General features: G+C 42.4%; 1 protein-coding gene across 13 annotated transcripts in view; it reads left to right on the top strand.

Moving 5' to 3' along the window:
• tcf7 (transcription factor 7) overlaps positions 1 to 20,531 on the top strand; it is a 219,048-nt gene that overhangs the window by 172,959 nt on the left and 25,558 nt on the right. For all 13 annotated transcript variants that reach the window (XM_068043731.1, XM_068043737.1, XM_068043736.1 and 10 more), the window contains 4 exons: positions 9,398 to 9,488; positions 12,483 to 12,569; positions 16,004 to 16,126; positions 19,344 to 19,506. In XM_068043731.1, coding sequence (XP_067899832.1) covers positions 9,398 to 9,488; positions 12,483 to 12,569; positions 16,004 to 16,126; positions 19,344 to 19,506 — 464 coding nt within the window. The remainder of the gene's footprint in view (positions 1 to 9,397; positions 9,489 to 12,482; positions 12,570 to 16,003; positions 16,127 to 19,343; positions 19,507 to 20,531) is intronic.

Genomic DNA, 20,531 nt, shown 5'->3' with positions numbered 1-20,531 from the left:
GGAACATAGGAAGTGGAGTAGACCACTCAGTTCAGATTATGGCTCATCTGTACATCAACTGCATTTACTGTGTTTGATCCATATCCCTTGATACTGCTATGCCGGCCCCCACCTACCAAGAATGAGGCACACATTATTTTGCCACATGAGCATTAAAACTTAAAATTGCTGCTGGGAAGGAAAGAGGGCCCATCACAAGGAATTGCCAAGCCCCTCACCGGAAAGACTTTTTTTTGCATGCTAGCAGACAGTGTTGGAACAAAGGATGCAGTCCCTGCTTCCCCAATGCACAGAAGACATGGTCAGACCAGTTTAGTCACATGACTAACTGGTGGTTGGAGTTTTTTGAATTTGAACTTGCCACAGTGGTTTAAAACTGAGAAAGCTGTTTGCTGCTGGACTGAAAGAGACCTCTCTCCTGTCTGCTCTCATCTCGTTCTCACCAGCTTCGGAAACCATTGAAGACACATAAACTCAAAAAGAGAAAAGTCTCCTGTGTGAACAAGGTTTGAGAAGAATACTGGATCCCAACAAAAAGTAAGAGCTGTCTACATTCAAAGACTCTATGGCGAGCTAGAAACACAGAAACAGCATCAAGAAACCCTCTTCAGAGACTGCCTCAAACCTCTTTACTTTAATTTTCTTCTCTTTTCTGTCCCTATTTGCATGTGTGTATCGCATGTGCATGCTAGCATGGGTGCGTCGTATATCCGTAGGCGTTAAGCGAATTAGAGTTTAAGTAAGTTTTAATAAATTTCACTTTTCTTCTTTAAACCTAAGAAAGCCTGTTTATGCTCATTTCTTTGCATTATAATTGGAAAGTGGTGAACAAGGATTCACAAAGGGGGAGCTCAAAACACAGTGTGTTTAAAATTAAACCCTGTTACAATAAGACCAGGTGAAGGCTGAAAAGACCCCTTTCTCATCTGGTCATAACAATACCCTTACCTAATAAAAATCTGTCCATCTCAGTCTTCCAAAATTTCAATTGACCCAGCATCCTCAGCCTCTAGGGGAAGAGAATTCCAGATTTCCAGTACCCTTTGTGTGAAAAAGTGCTCTCTGATTTCACTCCTGAATAGCCTACCTCTAATTGTAAGGTTGTGCTTCCTTCTTCTGGATTCTCCCACCAGAGGAAATAGTTTCTCAGTATTGAATCCTTTTACCATTTTAAGCACCTCAATTAGATCACCCCTCAAATTTATAATCTCAAGGGAATACAAGATAAACCCAGTGTGCGCTGCTGATGGCCCAATCAAATTCAGCAGCTTGTCATGGAGAAATGCAGTGGTTGATGTTTTCTACAAGTATGTGTTATGTGAAGGAGTTACATACATGATAAAGAAGTCAAAAAATGTATGGTAATCTTCCATTGCAGGGATGTAATGAAATTAAAGAGAAAAATGTGTAAGGAAACTGGTTTGCCCAGTAGATTATTATAACAGAGATTATGCCAAGCTCTTTTCAAACGGTGAGTAGGTCACAACACTTTCGTTCTGATTCCACAACCCGTTGTGCACAGCTTCCCACTGGACTTGCAGAGTCACCTTTAAGGTCTGAGTTTGAATTAAACATGAACAAATGGAAGGAGGTTTTCCAACTGACATAGCCTACCTATATATCCTATCCGAAATGAATATGAATACTTGCAATTTCACAGGGAATTCTATCATTTCTGAGAAGGAGGGCCGGAATTTTACCAGCATTAAACGTGTCTCTTTGGAGGCGTCCGGATGGTAAAATGAAGCGCGATGACGTTGGGCTGTGTCCCCGGCGTCATTACGCGCAGACGTCATTTTACCAATGTCGGAAGTCAGGCGTGAGCGAGTCTGTGCTCGCCGCCCGACTACAAGTAATTGAAAGGTAATTGAGGTAGTTTAGAAAGCAATTGACTACAATTTTACGTCTGAGGTCTGATTTAACGTCCATGAATTGGCTCGTGGGGCATGTCGGACAACCGGCAGGTTCATAAGGGCGGCAGGCATTGATTCAGGAGGGAGTTGGAAGTACAATTTTCAGTTTTACTCTGAAATAATTCTAATGCTATTTGAATATCCTGACAAGGTGTGTGACTTGCAACTAGTGCTAAAAGATTCATCTGAATGTTCTGCACTGCTGATGGGGACCCATCAACTTTGATTTATGTGGTGAAAGGAAGGGGATCTCGTGAGCCAGTCCTAACTGCTGGAAGCTAATACCTGTGGTCAGAGCATCTGATGAGCAGTACAGCAATGGGAATTGTTCAATGTGGAGGTGAATTATCAGATGAGGAGGACCTTGCCCAATGAGGGACAGAAGGACAAATGGGCAGGGGACTGCGCAACAAGCTGACCCAGTGCACCATCGTGATGTGGGAGGGAGAGCAGGTGGCAGAGTCACCCGGGAGCGAACACATGTCAGGAGACGTGCCTACCCAGCAGGAAGGGCAGACCGGCTGCATCTCAGCTACCTGCAGCTGTCAGAACGCCAGTGCAGAAGAAGACTGCAGCTGTCACGGGGGACTGTCACATCTCTTTGTGAGATGTTGGCAGTGGATGTTGCCTCAAACTGTATCGGAGGCCATCCAATGCCAGTCGCTCTAAAGGTTACAATAGCTCTTAACTTCTATGCGTATGGCTCATTCCAAGCCTCAGCAGCAGACTTGTGCGGAGTCTCACAAGCAGCAGCGCACCACTGCATAAAGGTTGTGACTGATGCATTGTTCCAATGTGCTAACCATTTCATCACGTTCAAGACGGACAACATTAGTCAGGCTGAGAGAGCCAGAGACTTCAGCACTATATCTGAGTTTCTAATGGAACAGGGTGTGATAGACTGTACTCATGTGGTCCTTAGAGCCCCAGCAGGTCAGTTGGAGGCATTCATTAACCACAAGGGATACCATTCAATGAACGTTCAGCTCGTCTGTGATCATCGTAAGAGAATCATGCAGGTGTGTGCACGTTACCCTAGGATTTGTCATGATGTCTTCATTCTCCGAAACTCCCAGGTGCCTGCACTTTTCAGCCCTCCTGACAGAATGGAGGGATAGATATTTGGTGACAGGGGTTATCCTCTGAAGACATGGCTCATGACACCAGTGAGAAATCCAAGGGGTCATGCGGAGGAACGATACAATGAGAGCCATGCGGCCACCAGAGTGACCATCAAACAAACTGTAGGCTTAAGATGAGGTTTAGGTGTCTTGACTGCTCAGGTGGAGCAGTGCAGTACGCACCATCAAGGGTTTCAAACATAATTGTCATCTGCTGTGCCTTGCATAACCTGGCGACTGAAAATGGAGAGGCACTGGAGGAGGATCAATGTCAGCGCGATGTGTCATCAGATGACGATGATGTTTCTGATGATGAAGCTGGACATCACTCACTTGATGGTCATGGAGAGGAAGCTGAATGTAATTTGGCTCTAACTGCTCGAGAGACCAGGGAGTCTTTAATAGGCAGACGTTTCCATTGAGAGTGTGTAAATTTTTGCACAATTGGGATTACCGTATGACAAGACTAATAGTGAGGCTCTGAAAGGGCAAATTCACTCACCTTCATGGGGAGAGAGAATGCAATGATGCAATCCTTTACATCATGAGGAAAGCAACCCAAGTGTGTGACCTCACATGTTGAACTACTTTTGTTGAGCAACGATGTTGGATTTGACTTGAGGAAAGCCTGACAAAATCTCAGAGAACCCAATTTATTACAATATTTTATAACACATTCAAATAAAAAACCTTCCAATTAACCCTGTGAACCATTAGTGATGTTAAAGTGATTTCTTAATTCTTTTCCGAGTGCTCTTTCGGGTGCATGATCCCTCGCTACCAGACACACCAGAGGCAACTGTTTGCCGCCCTGCTTGTGATGACTTTGGCGGACGTCCTCTGCTTGCTCGTGGCCGTGAGGGCCCCGGCATCTCAGGGTTCTCCTGAGAAATATCATGAGTACCCTGTAACACCCTGGGATTTTGCTGATCACATGTCCCTGGCAGAGGGAGCAAGGAGCTGCAGGATGCATCAGAGGCACCCTGAGAGGAGCTCCCATATGCGATCTGCTGCCCCTGTGCCCCCGTGAGGCTCGAACGATCCTCATTGGTGACATCAGATGGATGAGCGGCCTCGACCTGGCACCAGCGCATCAGATTCTGCTCTCTGATGCTCTGGTCCAGGGAAGCCACACTTGATCTGACGTCATGAAGTGCATGCAGAACTGGCCCCTCCACTGCAGTCGCCAATCTGTCAACGGAGGAAGCCAGATGTTCAATTTCCTGAGAGTTAGCAGCACTCATACTCTGGATGGATGTAGCCAGAGTTTTATTAATTGCGTGCAGCGTCTCAGGCAACTCCGCCAGATTTCCAAGGACCGCTTGCTGCACCTGCAACATCTCCTGCCGAATGGATGTTCTCAAAGGCATGTCATCAGCTTGCTGCTCTGCACTGGCCTGGCCTCCCACACTCCTCTGACTGTGTGAGGCATCGGCCGATTCTGCCTCTGGTGGCTGGCCTGGCACCTGTGCTGTGCTGACACTTGGATGTGAAATCGAATCCACGGACACGCAAATCCCAACCGAGGTGTCTGTATCTGTGCTGGTGCTTGGTGCGTCGCGAGGATGTGACGGTGCGCCCTGTGAGGCGCCCTCCTCAACCTCAGAGGTGGATGGTGGTACAACGGAGACGCTTCCTGTTCCATGCTGTTGGTCACCTGCTAGGAAAATCATATTGATCAGTTTGATCAGAAAGCCAGAGTTGAGCACATGTATTTGACTCCATTATGATCACATCAGTGTGATGTGACATTTGAGGGCAAAATTAAGTTCATTAGTCAATCATCACAACATTGGCTCACCAACGCTCCCCCACCTTGCCCCCTCCCACCCTAAAAGCACTAATACACCACTTTCTGGATCACTCACTCTCATGGCCATGTCCACCGGCCTCGCCATCTGCTACGGCTCGTCCTCCTTCCTCCCCTGCTATCATCAATGCGTCCTCCTCCATTCGACTGAGGAATGCAGGACAGGCCACGCCACCACCTATCCGGGTGTTGTGTGCCCTCTTTTCCTAACTAAAGAAAAAAAATTAGTTCAAACATTTTTGTGGGCATGCCACGAAATCACCCAAATGGGTTGATGTGGCATTTAACTGCTGTGCCATTGCTGAGCGTGCCCTCAGCAATCCCTCCTCAACGTTCATCTCACATCTGCCCATCTTGCATCCCAATGCAAGGAGGCAGCCAGGCAATGATCACACAGGGGTTCCACATTGCATCATGAATACAAATACACCCTCCCTTGACAATTAGATGAATGAGGAATGCCCCTTACCTGGGCAGAGCGAAGCAGGTCATTGAGATGCTTGCGGCACTGTATCCGTGTGCACCTAACGACGCCACGGCTGCTGACCTCCTCCGTGACCTCCAGCCAGGCCCTCTTTGTCACTTTGGACGGTCGCCCTCTACCGTCTGGGTTGAACAGGATCTCACGCCTCTCCTCAACCACTTGAAGGAGGACCTGTAGTGATGCATCCGAAAAACGGGGGGCTGAGCGAGTGCTTCTCCCCTCCATGACTTCCTCAACCTGTCTTGAAATCTCTAAGTCCTTCTGCCCTAACAAAAGTGTAGCCTCTCAGTGCACCACAACTAATACAGCAGATTTGCAAACAATGAATGACTACCTGGTCAATTTCATTGAACTAAACCTTTTTCAAGGGCTTACGTCAGACATTCCCAGATGTGGCCCCACCCCCAATGATGTATATCTTCCCACCCGCATGAGCCGATTCAGGTCTCAGTTACGCCATGGGGCCGCTAATTGGCTGCCCCGCGTGTGATGCTGGTGGACAGGAGATGCAGCGCAGGATCAGAGGCCGCATCCATTTGAGTTCCACCCATGCCGGAGCCAGCGATTAAGGTAAAATTCCGGCGGAGAGGTCTGACAAATCAGTTTCATTGTAATGCTTTTGCAACATAATGATGCACTTTGTTGTGATTTATGACAGTGCAGTGAAAAAAATCTTTTTTCAAATACTTTTAACATGAAGGTGAACATGAAAACCCTGTAAAAGAAAATGAGTAGAGAGAAATCATCTAATGGGACCATCTAACAATTGAGTGGAATCGGTTTTCCTTTGATTCAGTTTTAAGTAGATCAGCCATGTTAATGATGCTAGTCTTAGATCTTAACATGATTCCTTCCAAGTCAACCGCTAAGCTTTTCTCCATTCCAAGGTAGGATCTGTTCAAGTAATGCTGCTAATCACAGTACCCCGCAATTGTACGCTCTCCTCCCTCCAAAAACAGTTCCTGTTTTCAAAATAAAAACAAGAAATGCTGGAAATACTCAGTAAGTCAGGCAGCATCTGTGGAGAGAGAAGCAAAGTTAACGTTTCAGGGCAGTGACCCTTCAGCAGCACTGATTTCCTGTTTTTGAATCCTTGTTTGGTGCTGGGAATCGATCAAATTTTACCCACAATTAGAATGCTTTTCTTCAACCTCATACTTTAATCAGTCATTATGAAGTTTATGATTTATTGCGTGTCCTTGTGTCGTAGTTGCTATGTGTGACACAAAAGGAAGAAAGATATTGATGCACCCCAATGTCTCAGTTTGTAATACACGATGTTGTTTATGAGTCATACAGACCAGGGAGCTCCCAGATTCAATTTATGGTTTGTGCAGGTTTAGTTGACCACACCCAGGGCAGCAATAGAGACATTACAAGCAGCCTCAGTGCCTTGGGAAAAATGACTGAGAACTCTTGTTTCTGCTCTTGGTCAGTTTCCAGTGACCGTTTCAAGAAAGGTTATATATGTGGATATCAACTCAGGACAGCATCAAGCTCCCTTGTAATGCCCGTCATGTTTGAATGGCATGCCGTTGTTCACTGTCTAGCATTATATGTGAAGAATGGTCAATTGGGTATAGCGCTGTCAGCATCTCTAGAACTGACTGCCTTCATGAGTCAGCACCTTCAAAAATTTGGAAATAGCATAGAAAAAACTCATAGGATGCAGTAAATGTCCAGATCACAAGATTACAGTTTCTCTAAGAGTCATCAGTCTCAGACAACTGGGAGAGAAGAAGACAGAGAGAGAAAACGAAGGAGAATAAGCGCGAATATTTGAATGAGGGATGAGAGAGAAGCATGCTACAAATACACAACAGGTCAGTCAGCATATGAAAAAGAGATAGTTTTGTGGAGTGCTTAATGAGAATTAGAGAACTTTTCTTGCATTGTAAGTTGACTAAGAAACACTGATGGTCCTAAAAATATCTATGGACTTGATTTCCGTGGCCTCCCACTCCTCCCATTGGAGGAGGATAATATTGTTAGATGAGGCTATTTTTGTGAAGTAGAGGCTAAGTATAAAAGAACTGAATGAGTTAATGTCCTTGTGTGGTTCCTGCTCGTACAGCATAGAAATTAAAAGTGCAATGCCAGAAGATGCTATTGGCTTCCAAGAAAACCGCAGCAAAGATCATCATACAACTGAAAATAAAACCACAATGTGTTCCACACGCTAATCTTTGAAAATATGGAGGATTGAGAGTGCTTTATAAACAGTTCAGAGTGATTCCATTTAAAAGCTAGCAGGCTGCTTCCTGGCTCCAGGATAGCTGGGGTGGTGAGGGGGGGGGGGGGTCTCTCGTTAAAAGGCAGCATTGGGAAGGGGGGGGGGGTCTGCTGAGCCCTTGCTGCCGAACCCCCCTCCCCCTGCCGCGACCCCCATGAATTTAACAATGCTTCTGATTGGCCAGCAGCTCTGCAAGGGCAGGACATTCGGCGATGGGGTCTTCAATCCTGTGGAAGGCCCGCTGCTGTCCATTTAAGTGCCTGATTGGCATTAAATTCGGCGGGCTTTCCAGAGAAGAGGCAACATAGGGATCTTGGCATCGGTTTCTCCAGAGGTCAAGACCCCGCCGCTAGGTTAATCCCCCCACAGTTTCCACCCTTGACCACTATACAGTGACCCCCCCCCTACTGGAAAGTGCATACATGCAGATATCAAGAGTAGTTATGATTCACTTAAGTTTGAATGTCCTTTTACAGTCAACTAACCTGCTAACATTCACTGCCTAAATCCTACACATGTAAAATATACCCTTGCATGAAGAACTGGAGAGCTGTTGAAAGTATTCAGGAGAGATGTGAACAATACTAAGGACACAATCACAGCAATATATACTGTGTGTACAAATGAGTGGATTTTTAAAATATAGCTAATTAATATAGTTTGATCAGACAGCATCTGTGGAGAGAGAAACCGAGTTAACGTTTCAGGTCAATAACAGTTCTGATGAAAGGTTCAAGGACGTCCAGGTCAAAAGTGCTCGGAGAAGTTAGCAAAGAGGACATTGATTTCTGAAAAGGTCTGGGAGATCCAATCCATTGCTACTGGGAGGAGTTTGGGACTTTTAACCGCAAAAGATTTTGCCATCAAAGAGGATTGTGCGCCATATAAGTGTGGTGTGAGGTTTTCAAGTATTTTAATAATTAAAGAAAATACCTTTCTTTGTAATTTTGGGTATCAGCTACTTACAAAGTACTATTTAGTTCATGAGGATTTCTTTTAGTTTAGTTGTTATAATAAAAGTCTTTAAAGGTGAAATCTTGTTGTGTAATTCTTTAAATTGGTCTGGGGGTTCCTATCTCGTATTTTAACATTAACAGCCTCACTGAGCTTGTAACACATGTTGCAGTAGAGATTTATATACCTGGCGTCCATTTTCCGGGTGTGCCCATTCTGTGCAGGCATTAGTCACATTGTTAGATTCATGGGCTCATTTTTTAGGTGTCAACAGGCAAAAGGCCCATTTAAAATGTTAATGAAGGACCTGGTGCATATTAAAAGTCCCTCTGCACAACTAGTTACCGATGAGCAGGGCAGGCCCAACATTTGCTAAGATCAGAAGTCTTCAGCAGCCCCCTGTGGCCAAATAAAGGTAAGCGTGATTAATACTTAAAATAAAATCTCCCTGTGCAGCCAGAAAAACCAGGAATTCTCCCCCCAACTCAGCAGTCGTGTTGATTGGCCAATTCAACCCGCCCCACTCTCCAGTGGTGCATTCCAACCTCCCGGAACTTGCTTGAGGATTGCTACTGGTGAAGTAAATGGTCCAAAATTGACTTATCTTGAGGGGTGAGCTGCCTGTGGAGGTGCAACCAGTGCCAGAATTTGTAGCTGAGACCTGAGGACCAATTTATGCCACAGACTAATTTCTACCACGTTACATGAAAAAATTATTACAGAGACATAGAAAAGAACATATTGCATGTAAATGGATGTTATAGGTGAGAAATAGTGTGACTGTATATGGAACACAAGTTTGATTTTTGTACAGAAGGTTGTAAGCTCTTGAGTGTATATGATGGGTAAAGCTTTCTAACTGTCTGTTTTTATGTTGTGCAGGTTTGCATCGGTCCCCTCAAGGTCCTGATCTGGCTGCTTTATATTCTCTGTCTCCTGGTAGTGTGGGACAGATCACTCCTACAGTGGGCTGGTAAGTGATACATCACAAAATCTGATCTGAAGATCCTTCATCAGAGTTATAAGAGAATACTGGGTGGTCCTTGTGCTTTGACCACCTGCTCAAAAACAATGTAACGAAAAGTTATGTGCCTACTGACCTCAATAATTTCTGACATTTTCAGTAATGCTGTCATTTTAGATTCTTTTGGATTTCATTGCTGACCTGCAGACTAATCCAGTTCTTTGAAAAGAGTTGTCACTTGTGGATTCAGAAGAAGATCAAATGAGGAATAGCACTGGGCTTTCCTCACATCCATAGGTGGCTGTGCTCTATAAGGAATGTATATCATTTGGGAGTTAGAGAAAGCCATTGTGGTAACAGTACCACTCACAATAATTTGGAACAAGAGCAGGGTCATTGATAAAATTATTATTCCATGCTTTCTATTGAATTCACTGATGATCTGTTGGTTGAAACTGTGTATGTTAATGTGCCTTTGGGAGCAGGTAACTTAGTTCAAAGAGTGATTATATTCTCTTGTTACCATTTATAATGTAAAGTTATTCATGGAGATGTCCAGTAAGGTCCACAAGACTAATGAAATAATGAACTCTGAAAGTGTATAGGTTTTGTCTAAATTTTCCTTCTTTAAAATTCAATTTAAAAAGATAATATTCCAAATAGTTTCTTCAAGGGCCATGGTGCATCTGCCAAGGTCTCTGCTCCCGATTGAATTTGATACATGGATTATATCATGATGGTGCCAATAAGGGCCTGATTTGAAATCAGAAATAGCCTTTGATTTGTTCCACCTGTCTTCAAACAACAGAATACACTTGGCTGGCTGTCTAAAGTTATTGCAGCAGTGTCTTGGTTCCAAACAGTCTTTGTGTAATACATGCCGTTAGTTATCAATAACATTTTTGTTTATTCCTTAATTTAAATATAACATTTCAGTTTACATATAGATGGGCATTATCTTGCTGTTATTTTCTTTCATTATATTCAGCACTGTGCTGACTCAGCTGCATCATTAATTTATTAATTTATAACTCTACAACAAATGCACAATAAGCAGCCTGTCATCTGAAGAAGGAACCTCTGAGATTTTGTTCGTCTATGCAACTTATGAAATCCAGCTCTTTGGATTATCGGAGTTGTTGTCATTATTCTATATATTAACTATTTTCAGTAAAATTAGTAATACTATTGAAAGAATGGGATGGAAAAACTTTTTTTTAAGATATTTTATTTTTCTCCCTTCCCTTGTGCTCTCTTCCTTCTTGGACCACATACAATCCCTAGCAAGGGTGGAGGTGGGCAAGATGGATCCTGGCTTTTGCCTATGCCACACTATGAATGGCTGGTAAGAGGTTATACAATAATGGCATGTTGGATGGCAGGAACCCACTCTGTAGAAAGACACCTGGCTTCAACTTGCATTTCCTCTGGGCAAATTGTTTGGTTTCGTTAACTTACCACATGAGAGAAACTACAGGTGTTATTTTGTGTCCTAGCACCTGGAAATGCTCTTTGGAAAAATAAATCTTAACTGGAGATACACCCCTGCCCCCCCCCCACAAAAAAACCCACATATCTCAAAAACATCTCAAAACACTGCACATACACTGAATTACCTTGACGTACACCAACTATTGGCATGCAGGCAATCTTGTGTAATCAGTTCTATTTGTGCATTTTGTGTGGGGCTCTCTTGCTCTGAGAAATATTCTGTATATTTAAATTACACTTTGTATCCTCAGCACATTCATATGTAACAAAGCAGGATTTATCCTGAGCAGTGAGAAAATTGGCCTAATTTGTTGCTCGGGTATAATCTGTAAAAGAGCTTTGGCTTCATGGGAAAGTGTTTGCTAAATGAAGTTTGTGTAATGACGTAGTAAAATTCTGTGCACAGCTGAAAAGTTTACTTGGATCCAATATTGCAAATCTTCCATAAATTTTAAACACTTTTATTATATCCCTTCTCCTTCTTCTCTGTTCATAATCATTCCCTTAAATTCTGGGATTATCTGTGGCAAGATGATTTTGAATTTGTGCACGTTGATTTTCATCATTTGTCAGTGTTCCCAATTTAATGTCATTTGAAAATTTGGGCACTTTGGACATAATTCCTTCCTCCAAATCATTAAAAATATTATAAACAACAGCAGCCCAAACGAACCTCTGGCACTCCACTGTTGAATGGCTATCAACTAGATACTTACTCATGCACTACTACTTGCTGTTGTCTACCACCCAACCATTTGCCAATCTATTTTAATACTTTTGCATCTATCCCATATTCGAATCATGCATATCACTCCTAAATGTATTGTTCTCCTTTGTTTCTGTTGTTCACTGGGTAAATGGACTGACTGGGGTACTGAACCAGGAAAGCCTAAATTTGCTCTCTGATTCATGCTGAGTCAGTTAATTTCTGAGTGCCCCTGAGGTAAGGAAAGGAAATCGCCATGTAATTCACCCCTACTTTAAAGTGTGCTCATATGGATGGTGGGTGAGGACAGTAGTTGTATCTGTGATACTTCAAGATTGAATCACCTGATGACACTCACTGATTAGCCCCACAGATGAAGAATCACCATTTGCGTCAGATAGCAGAGGGTCGTTGCCATCTATGGGATCTTACACCATCATAAGTCATTGCCTTCAACAGAGGAAGGGAGAAAGGGGAAGAAAAGGGGAACACTGCCTCAAACATTTTTTGAAATAGGGATCTTACAGCCAGAGAGAGAAGATTTTCACCCCGTCAGTCTGGGCTGAATTGGAACCCAGGTCCCAGAGGTGAAAGAACAGTGGACCAATTCACTGAACCATCCAGATTCCTTAAAGTCAAGTTTTTACATCCCAGTCTTTTCAAATCTATAAGGAAGCAAAGCAGCAATATCAACAATTTACAGAATGGATACCTGCATTGATGAAGTGCAGTCTGTCTTTGTTAAGCTCATAAGAAAAGGCTGTAAAGCCTAGCAGCTGATAGATCCTTTTTTCCCCCGATCCCAGGCAAGGTCAGTCTGTCTATCCAATTACATCATGTGGATTTAGACAACCTTACTCTTCACCGCTTCCACCCAGCACTTCCATAAGCAGGTAGGTACGGGCTGTGTGAGACTAGCGAGCGGCAAAGCCAGTCTCATAGCTTGCAGCTTCTGCCAAGATATGTCCAGTAGGCACCGCAGCAACAGTTGGTGATTTGATTCTCGGGATAGAACTAGCAAAATGCCAAACCTGGGCCTCAGTTCCAATCAGCACTCACCTATTTGTAATTGCTGTATCTCAACCAGTTTAAGGTGGTTGAGCTCTGATGAGCACTGAGCCCTAGGTATTGCTTTACATGTGCCCTCACTGTCTAATAACAGGATCGTTCCCCAGTATTGTGACACCAGAGCATTGTGCCTTTTGTTACATCCACAACAAGCTTCAAAACTTTTGAAAATTTTATTATTTTTCTAAATTAAATGTTAATGTTTATTTGCCATATGTGGATCACAATCGGAAGTATTATTGCACATGATCTTTCTACGCACCTGAATAATGTGCGCCTGATGATACCAAGCCTGTTGTGTGTGTTCATAAGAAGAACAGCAATATTGATGACTCATTGGTGGAGAACGACCCTATAAATGTAATTCTGTGATCATGTGTGTTTAAAATGAGATGCACCACACAGTAAAACCTGGTTGAAATTTTTTGGTCCTTAGTTTCACTGATCTGCCCAACCACACATGTTCATCAGCCAAGAACGAAGGGTGGGAGGGGTGAAAATGGCCTGGCCTGTTTCCAGGTCACTGTCAGTGCCACTCTGAGCAGTGGCTAGGAGACATGTAATAGTGGCCCCCTGAGAATAGTCCTCTGACGTTTTTTCTCACCCAGAGTAGCACAGCTGAGATCAGCACTGCTGAACTATGTAGGTTTAAATACGAAGCTCCACTACAGGTCGAGAGTGTAGTAGTCCAGTGCTTCCTGACACTGCTGCCTTACAAACACAGGTTAAATGCAATCCTTCCAACTTGAAGGGAGTGTAGGTCAGGGAATGTCGTAGCCCTAATCTCCAACCTGCACTGTTTTCGAGCACGGCTGCCAGCTGGGGGTGCGGGACTGGTGAGCACAGCCCTTCATATGTTGCTGAGTCCTCACACAGAAAGGAAATGCATTTATATTAAAAAAAAACTAATCAAAGGTCAAACCTTTTCTTGTTAGTTGTCAAATCTCTGATGAGATGATGTAAACCACTTTGAGAAAAAACATCACATTATTTGCTATTATCAGGATTGTTGTGTCACTTCTTCCTTCCTAAACCACGGATTTGCCAGGGTTCCCTTGCTAAAAACTGCACATAGCTTAGAATTTTGCCTAGACCAGGAAGATCCTATTTTCAGCATCTGGTTTGTGCTGAGTTAGCTGATCTTCAGCTGGGGTAGTGGTGGTGAATTATATTTGGTCTTAATGTTCCCAGACCGGGGTGGTAAAAATTAGCTAAGAGTCCCATAACTGATTGCTATGCAGTGACTGCTGCTGAAAAACCATATCTGTGTGGACATGGCTTAACTGTGCTTCCTCTATGATAGCTTGTTGATACTTACATCCAGGCTGACACAAAGAATGGCTACTGTGGTAAGGTATAGAGAAAACTAGTTGCTTGAAATCATATCCCAACACAAGTTAACGCCCTCAGGAGAGAAATGAAAATTGGAAAGACAAAAAATTTGAAGATTTTTTCCACAAAATAATATTTCATTGAAGAAAACGGTGTTCTTTAGATTTCCTTTTGGCAAAATTCTGTTATGTCAAGGAATATTCACTTTTCTAACAGTTGCCTTTAATTCGCAAATATAACTGAACCAATACAAAAGCAAAATACTGAAGAGACTGGAAACCTGAAATAAAAATAGAAAATGCTGGAAATACTCAGCATGTCAGGCAGCATCGGTGGAGAGAGAAACAGAGTTAACGTTGCAGGTCTGTGACCTTTTCATTAGTTTGAACTAGGAAAAAATTAGAGATGTAACAAGTTTTAAACAAGTACAAAGGGAGGGAAAGTGGGGAATGGAAGGGAAGGTCTGTGATAGGATGGAAGGCAGGAGAGATTAAATGACAAAAGGGAAGGCACCATCCAGACTTGCAAGGCTTAAGAATAACTGAACCAAAATAGTTTTCATTTTTCATAGATTTATCATGAAATGGGACTGCTCTCTGGTTAGTTAATTATTATCCAATTTTCCATCAGGATTCACTGTAACATTCCTTGGTGCTTTTATTTTTCTAAGATGTATCCACTGTGTTTTTGTCTGTGATTCTTAAGATTATGACTTGGGGTGCAAAACTTATCCATAACTAAGTCTTTATGGACAAGATGAGAGTCCCACTTAGTCCCTGTGGTATGTGTGTGTGTGGCAGTGATGTGTGCCCACCACTGACTTTCATTTCTGAAGTCTGGTTTTATTACAATTGGAATTAACTATGTCCAGTGTGCCAGTTTATATTGGCACGAGGGCTGAGACTGTGATAGCTACTCTGTTACAACATAAAGCGACACTGGTTAGAGACTATTCTTCTTAATGGGACAGATCTAAACCAAAATTTATGTGATCACTTTACATGCACAAGATACCTGTGTACGAAGGAGATATATTAAGGCAGAAATTGTGAGACTCCGCTGTTGGTACAGAGGGGTAAAAATTCTTCTTAGCTGGTAGAACAAAGTGGATCTTATGGCATTGATCTTGTGTTGTACACCACATTTGATATTGATATTCAGTTCGATTGAAGTCAGTGGGAGTCGGTGAAGGGTGGACCGTGTGATACCGTTCATTTTGCAGAACCATCCAAGACAAACTTCTTCCTCAAAGCCTCATTAGATTTGAATGTAGGATGCAGAATCAAGATTATAATGGCACGCTCCCATATTTGATCCATGTTTATCAAGGATCAGCACCAGCAGAAAAGCCTCACAATTTCTACCCTAATTTGCTTTCCTGATTTTTTCTTTTCTGTTTCTCCCCTCCTCACCTAAAGTCACTGACTCATGTGGAGCTACAGCTCCATGGTTATCAACCTTGCCCTAGTATCCATTCATCATGTTTGAGTCTAGGTGTGAGTGTTGGAAGGCTATTCAACTGTGGGGGCATCACAAACATGATCCTGTCCTTGTCTAATCTTCAAAATGCTTCATCTTCAAGCAGGAATCACCTGATAGCAATTGGGAGCAGGAGGCTTAGCTGTTACTTTTACCACTTCCTACCTTGGTGACACAGACAGGTTGTAATCAGTTACCTCAACACAGGCCATTGATTGAACCTGGAATTGGCCAGTATTGATGTGCTGAGTCATATTATTTTTGAAGCATTTATCTACTTTAGGCTTATTTAATCAACAAGGTTTGGGAACTGTAATTCCTTTGCCCATGTGTGCTAGTGCTATCCAATCACAATTTAAAAGACAACTCATTTTGAGCCGCACAAAAACAGTGTCACTGTGGAAGGTATAAAACCAAAATAACTACTGTGTGCTTTGCTTGTTTGCAGGTTTCCCCATCCTCTGGTGCTAGGCCCTCCAGGCATGCACTCTACAGGGATCCCCCATCCTGCCATTGTGAGCGCTTCAGGCAAACCAGAGATGAATCAGTATGACAGTGGGCTGAGATCGATGTAAGTAAAGAGTAAATCCACAGATGATGGCATTTCTCCAGTGCCTTGCCCAAGCAGCCATTACTCAGATGGGAGCCTAGTCAATAGTATCAGAAAATGATTTGACTTTGGAGGCCCATCCTTTAGCCATCTGATGATCACACATCGACATTTCCAGGAGGGGCACTGGATAGTGAAAAAAAAAGACTTGCACTTATATAGCGCTTTTCACTACCACTAAACATCTCAAAGTGTTTTACAGCCAATGAAGTACTTCTGAAGTGTAGTTGCTGTTGTAATGAAGAGGGAGAACCATATCTGATTTTCCCCTCCATCCAGCTATAGCACCTCTCACTGCCAGCCAGGCTGAAATCAGCTAACTCGGCACAAACCAGGAATTAAATGGGAGATCTGGTTTGTATGGCTCTGTAATAGGTAGTGATTCTATTCAGTAGGGCAACAAGAGAGCTCAGCAGACTGTATTTCTATGGGTAACACATACATTTTCAGAGGGAAGGAGACTAAGGCTTTAAATTATACACTTAAATAGCATTTAAATTATGTATGTATAAGGAAAATCTGATTCATAGTGCTAATGTGCTTCGTGAGGACAGACAGAAGATAAGGATGATTTTGATTTAATTTAGAGTCACAGGAAAGTGTGAACCTGGAAATAATTATCCTTTTGGCTATATGAAATGCTAAAGCAACTGTTACTTATAAATTACATAATTAAAGAGCGATGTTATATTTGGCACTGTATGAATCAGACTCCAATTTGGAATAGAAGTTACTAACAGATGCAACATATTAAACAGATAATATCCCTTTATGACTAGAATAAGCTACAAAAGCCAACATTCTCCATCTTTAAATATTAATGTGTAGTTAATCAAAGAAAATGGTAGTTGTGGTCTGGTGTATAAAGTCCACCTTTTCCACCATTTTTGCCATATTGGGGAGTTTTTAGTTAGGGTAGAAGAGAGGTTCAGTCCCGAGAATAGCTTGCTTTGCAAACTTCTTTCAAACGGCCACTGCTGTATTTCAGCCTTAACAGATCATGTGCCAAAGGTAGCATAAACTTTTCTTATGCTGCTTAACAATTTTTAAAATAAATTATAGCAGCAGCCACGATCATCTATTCAATAAGGTTGCTGTTACAGGTCAGGCTTTCTCCCAGAACTTTCAATGAATGTTTCCCGTAGAAAGGGGGTTTTGATAAGTGGACTAAGTTTATGAATCAAAATCTGCTTCTTTTTACTTATGATGGGCTGGATAGGGGGATAAGAATTACCCTCAATTACTGTATAATGTAATGGAGATTACAAGGGATGCTCACCATGTTCTTCTATTTTCTCTGAAGAGAGATAAATATCAGATTGTCAGATCATTACTTTTAGGCTAAACCAGCTACAGCTCAATATAGTTTGGCAGATTTCTCGGTTACTGTGCCTGATTGTATGGTATCATCTGGGTGCATTACATAGAAGAAAATTAAATAGAGAGGATCACACACCTGTAGGAGAACTCGCACAATTTATCATCCATTTAAGTTAATGGGTGTAAAATTAGATAGATTCCCTCTCAGTTGTGTGATCCTCATTCACTGATTTTCCATATGCTTCTCCTCAGGTGATCACTAGAGCCAGGCGCAGAAACAAGAAAATCTGTCCCAGTAAATTATTTAAATTAGAAATATTTAGAAACATTGCTTACATAGTCCAGCAATCTGCAAGACTTTTGGATGAAACACACTTTTGTCGGCTTTCTGATGCAATATCATATGTGATTCCTACTTTGACCTCAAAGACTTCAATTTAAACTGAAGTAATGATGCTGAAAGATGCCTCCAGCATGTAATGCAACATTTCAAGAGCTCTTAATCAAATTCAAAAAAGCCAAAGGAATTTACTATGCAGAAAATGACTTGACCAGCAAGCATTCCCAGCTCATCAGGTTTTGCATTATTATCTTTGACCATGTATAATTTGATTAGCACTTAGAACAAATCCTCTGTATTTTGACTAATTTACTGAGCCGTGTCCCTAAAATTTGACTCTGATCTCCAGTTTGATGTTTCCTGGTGAAGGATAGTTTCCAGTTGACTGCAAATTATTTCAAACCTGTAGGGGGTATTGTAACTCCCTGTGCCCTGTGGAAAACAGTTGGAATAAAAGTTAAAATTGAGCGGCTCCTCTTCTCACTCCAATACTGCCCCATAACGATTTTAATGCCAGGCATTTGAGGTGTTTCCTGAGTTAGTTATGCTAGTCAGGATCCTATCACTTGGATAGGATCCCAAGGCAATTTTAACAGCCTCTGGGCCAGGGGAAACACCACTCTTCTGGGTCTCACAGGACATGTCTGGGTCTCTGCCATCCCAAGCTCCCTCTTCCTACCTGCAAAAGCCTGCCAGATCACCGTGATGTATCTGAGTTATCTGGAACACCTGTTCTTCGCCTGTCGGCAGCAAACCCATTTCAGGTGGGCAGCTGACTGGTGGAATGTTAGCATGGCCTGGTCCTGAAAATAGGCCAGGCTTCCCACAGACTCCTAGGTGGAAAGTTCAACAAATTTCTCCTGGCTTTTCGCCCATGAGTTAAAACCTGTCAAATATTTCCCTATTTGATTTACAATGGAAACTCTGCTTTCATCATAGTTATCAGTCACGGAGTTACATCACCTTGGTTACAAGCCTAGTAAAGCACTCTTTACACCCCTTAGGAATGATACACAGCCTCATTACAATTTTAAAATGAAACGTTTTTTCATCATATATGTAGGTTAATATTTTTTGATAGGTTTGAATGAATTCAATATCAAAATACCTACTGTCCTGTGCCAGTATCCCTGATTATCAAGCATCTCCTGTTGTACTTGTTGATTAAAATGGTCCAAATGGGTCCATTGATTCTTATCTTCTTATTCTTGAGGCTTCTCAGGATGAGTTTGACAGATCAGTCATACTGAATATGGGGCAGTTTTGTTGCTCTGATGGATTGTCCACAACACTTGAGTTTAGCCTATCCACCAAACTCATTTCACTTCAGATGCTCAAACAAGAACTGAAAGTGAGAAAGGGAAATTTCCATCCTGTCCATCTCAGGATTGATTCAAACTCAATTTCTCAGAAAGACAATATTCTGTTCCATTTCATCATCCTGTGCCCATCACTGAACAATTCTGACATTTACATATTTCAATTTATTTTTAAACTATGTACTTTTTTGTCCTTTAGGAAACCTAATCCTGAACCAAAAAGGGAAAAAGAGAGTAAAAAGCCTACTATCAAAAAACCCCTCAATGCATTTATGCTTTACATGAAAGAAATGAGAGCAAAGGTCGTAGCTGAGTGCACTCTGAAAGAAAGTGCAGCCATCAATCAAATCTTGGGCAGAAGAGTAAGTGAAAATATATATCACTGTCAGCCATAAGTAAATAAATATCTGATCCTTATCATTTCTCACATGAAGAGAATAACGCATGCAAGTACACCTCAAGGGTGCCGACAGTCCTTTGGATGCTCAGCCAGATCCATTCTTCATCCCGGTTGAACATGGACAGTTGAGTTTTGCTGTACTATACAGTTAAAGGTCATAGGGCGGCACAGTGGCGCAGTGGTTAGCACCGCAGCCTCACAGCTCCAGCGACCTGGGTTCAATTCTGGGTCCTGCCTGTGTGGAGTTTGCAAGTTCTCCCTGTGTCTGCGTGGGTTTCCTCCGGGTGCTCCGGTTTCCTCCCACATGCCAAAGACTTGCAGGTTGATAGGCCATTATAGATTGCCCCTAGTATAGGTAGGTGGTAGGGAAATATAGGGACAGGTGGGGATGTGGTAGGGATATGGGATTAGTGCAGGATTAGTATAAATGGGTGGTTGATGGTCGGCACAGACTCGGTGGGCCGAAGGGCCTGTTTCAGTGCTGTATCTCTAAAAAAAAGAAAGCCAACCACAGGAAAAATGTTAGAAGCTATTATTAAAAGCATTATAGCAGGGCACTTAGAAAAGTTCAAGGTAATCAGGCAGAGTCAACATGGCTTTATGAAAGGGAAATCATGTTTAACCAATTTATTGGAGTTCTTTGAGGAAGTAACATGTGCTGTGGATAAAGGGGAACTGGTAGATGTACTGTACATAGATTTCCAGAAGGCATTTGATAAGGTGCCACATCAAAGATTGTTGTGGAAAATAAAAGCTCATAGTGTAGGGGGTAACATATTGGCATGGATAGAAGATTGGCTAGCTAACAGGAAACAGAGAGTAGGCATAAATGGATCATTTTCTGGTTGGTAAAATGTAATGGGTGGTGTACCGCAGGGATCAGTGCTGGGGCCTCAACTTTTTACATATTATATAAATGACTTGGATGAAGGTACCGATGGTATGGTTGCTAAATTTGCTGATGACACAAAGATAGGTAGGAAAGTA

The sequence above is a fragment of the Heterodontus francisci genome, chromosome 12 (genome assembly GCF_036365525.1).
Source record: "Heterodontus francisci isolate sHetFra1 chromosome 12, sHetFra1.hap1, whole genome shotgun sequence".
NCBI lineage: Eukaryota > Metazoa > Chordata > Chondrichthyes > Heterodontiformes > Heterodontidae > Heterodontus > Heterodontus francisci.
Note: the sequence above shows the minus strand (reverse complement) of the source record. Positions and strands in the feature narration are given on the sequence as shown.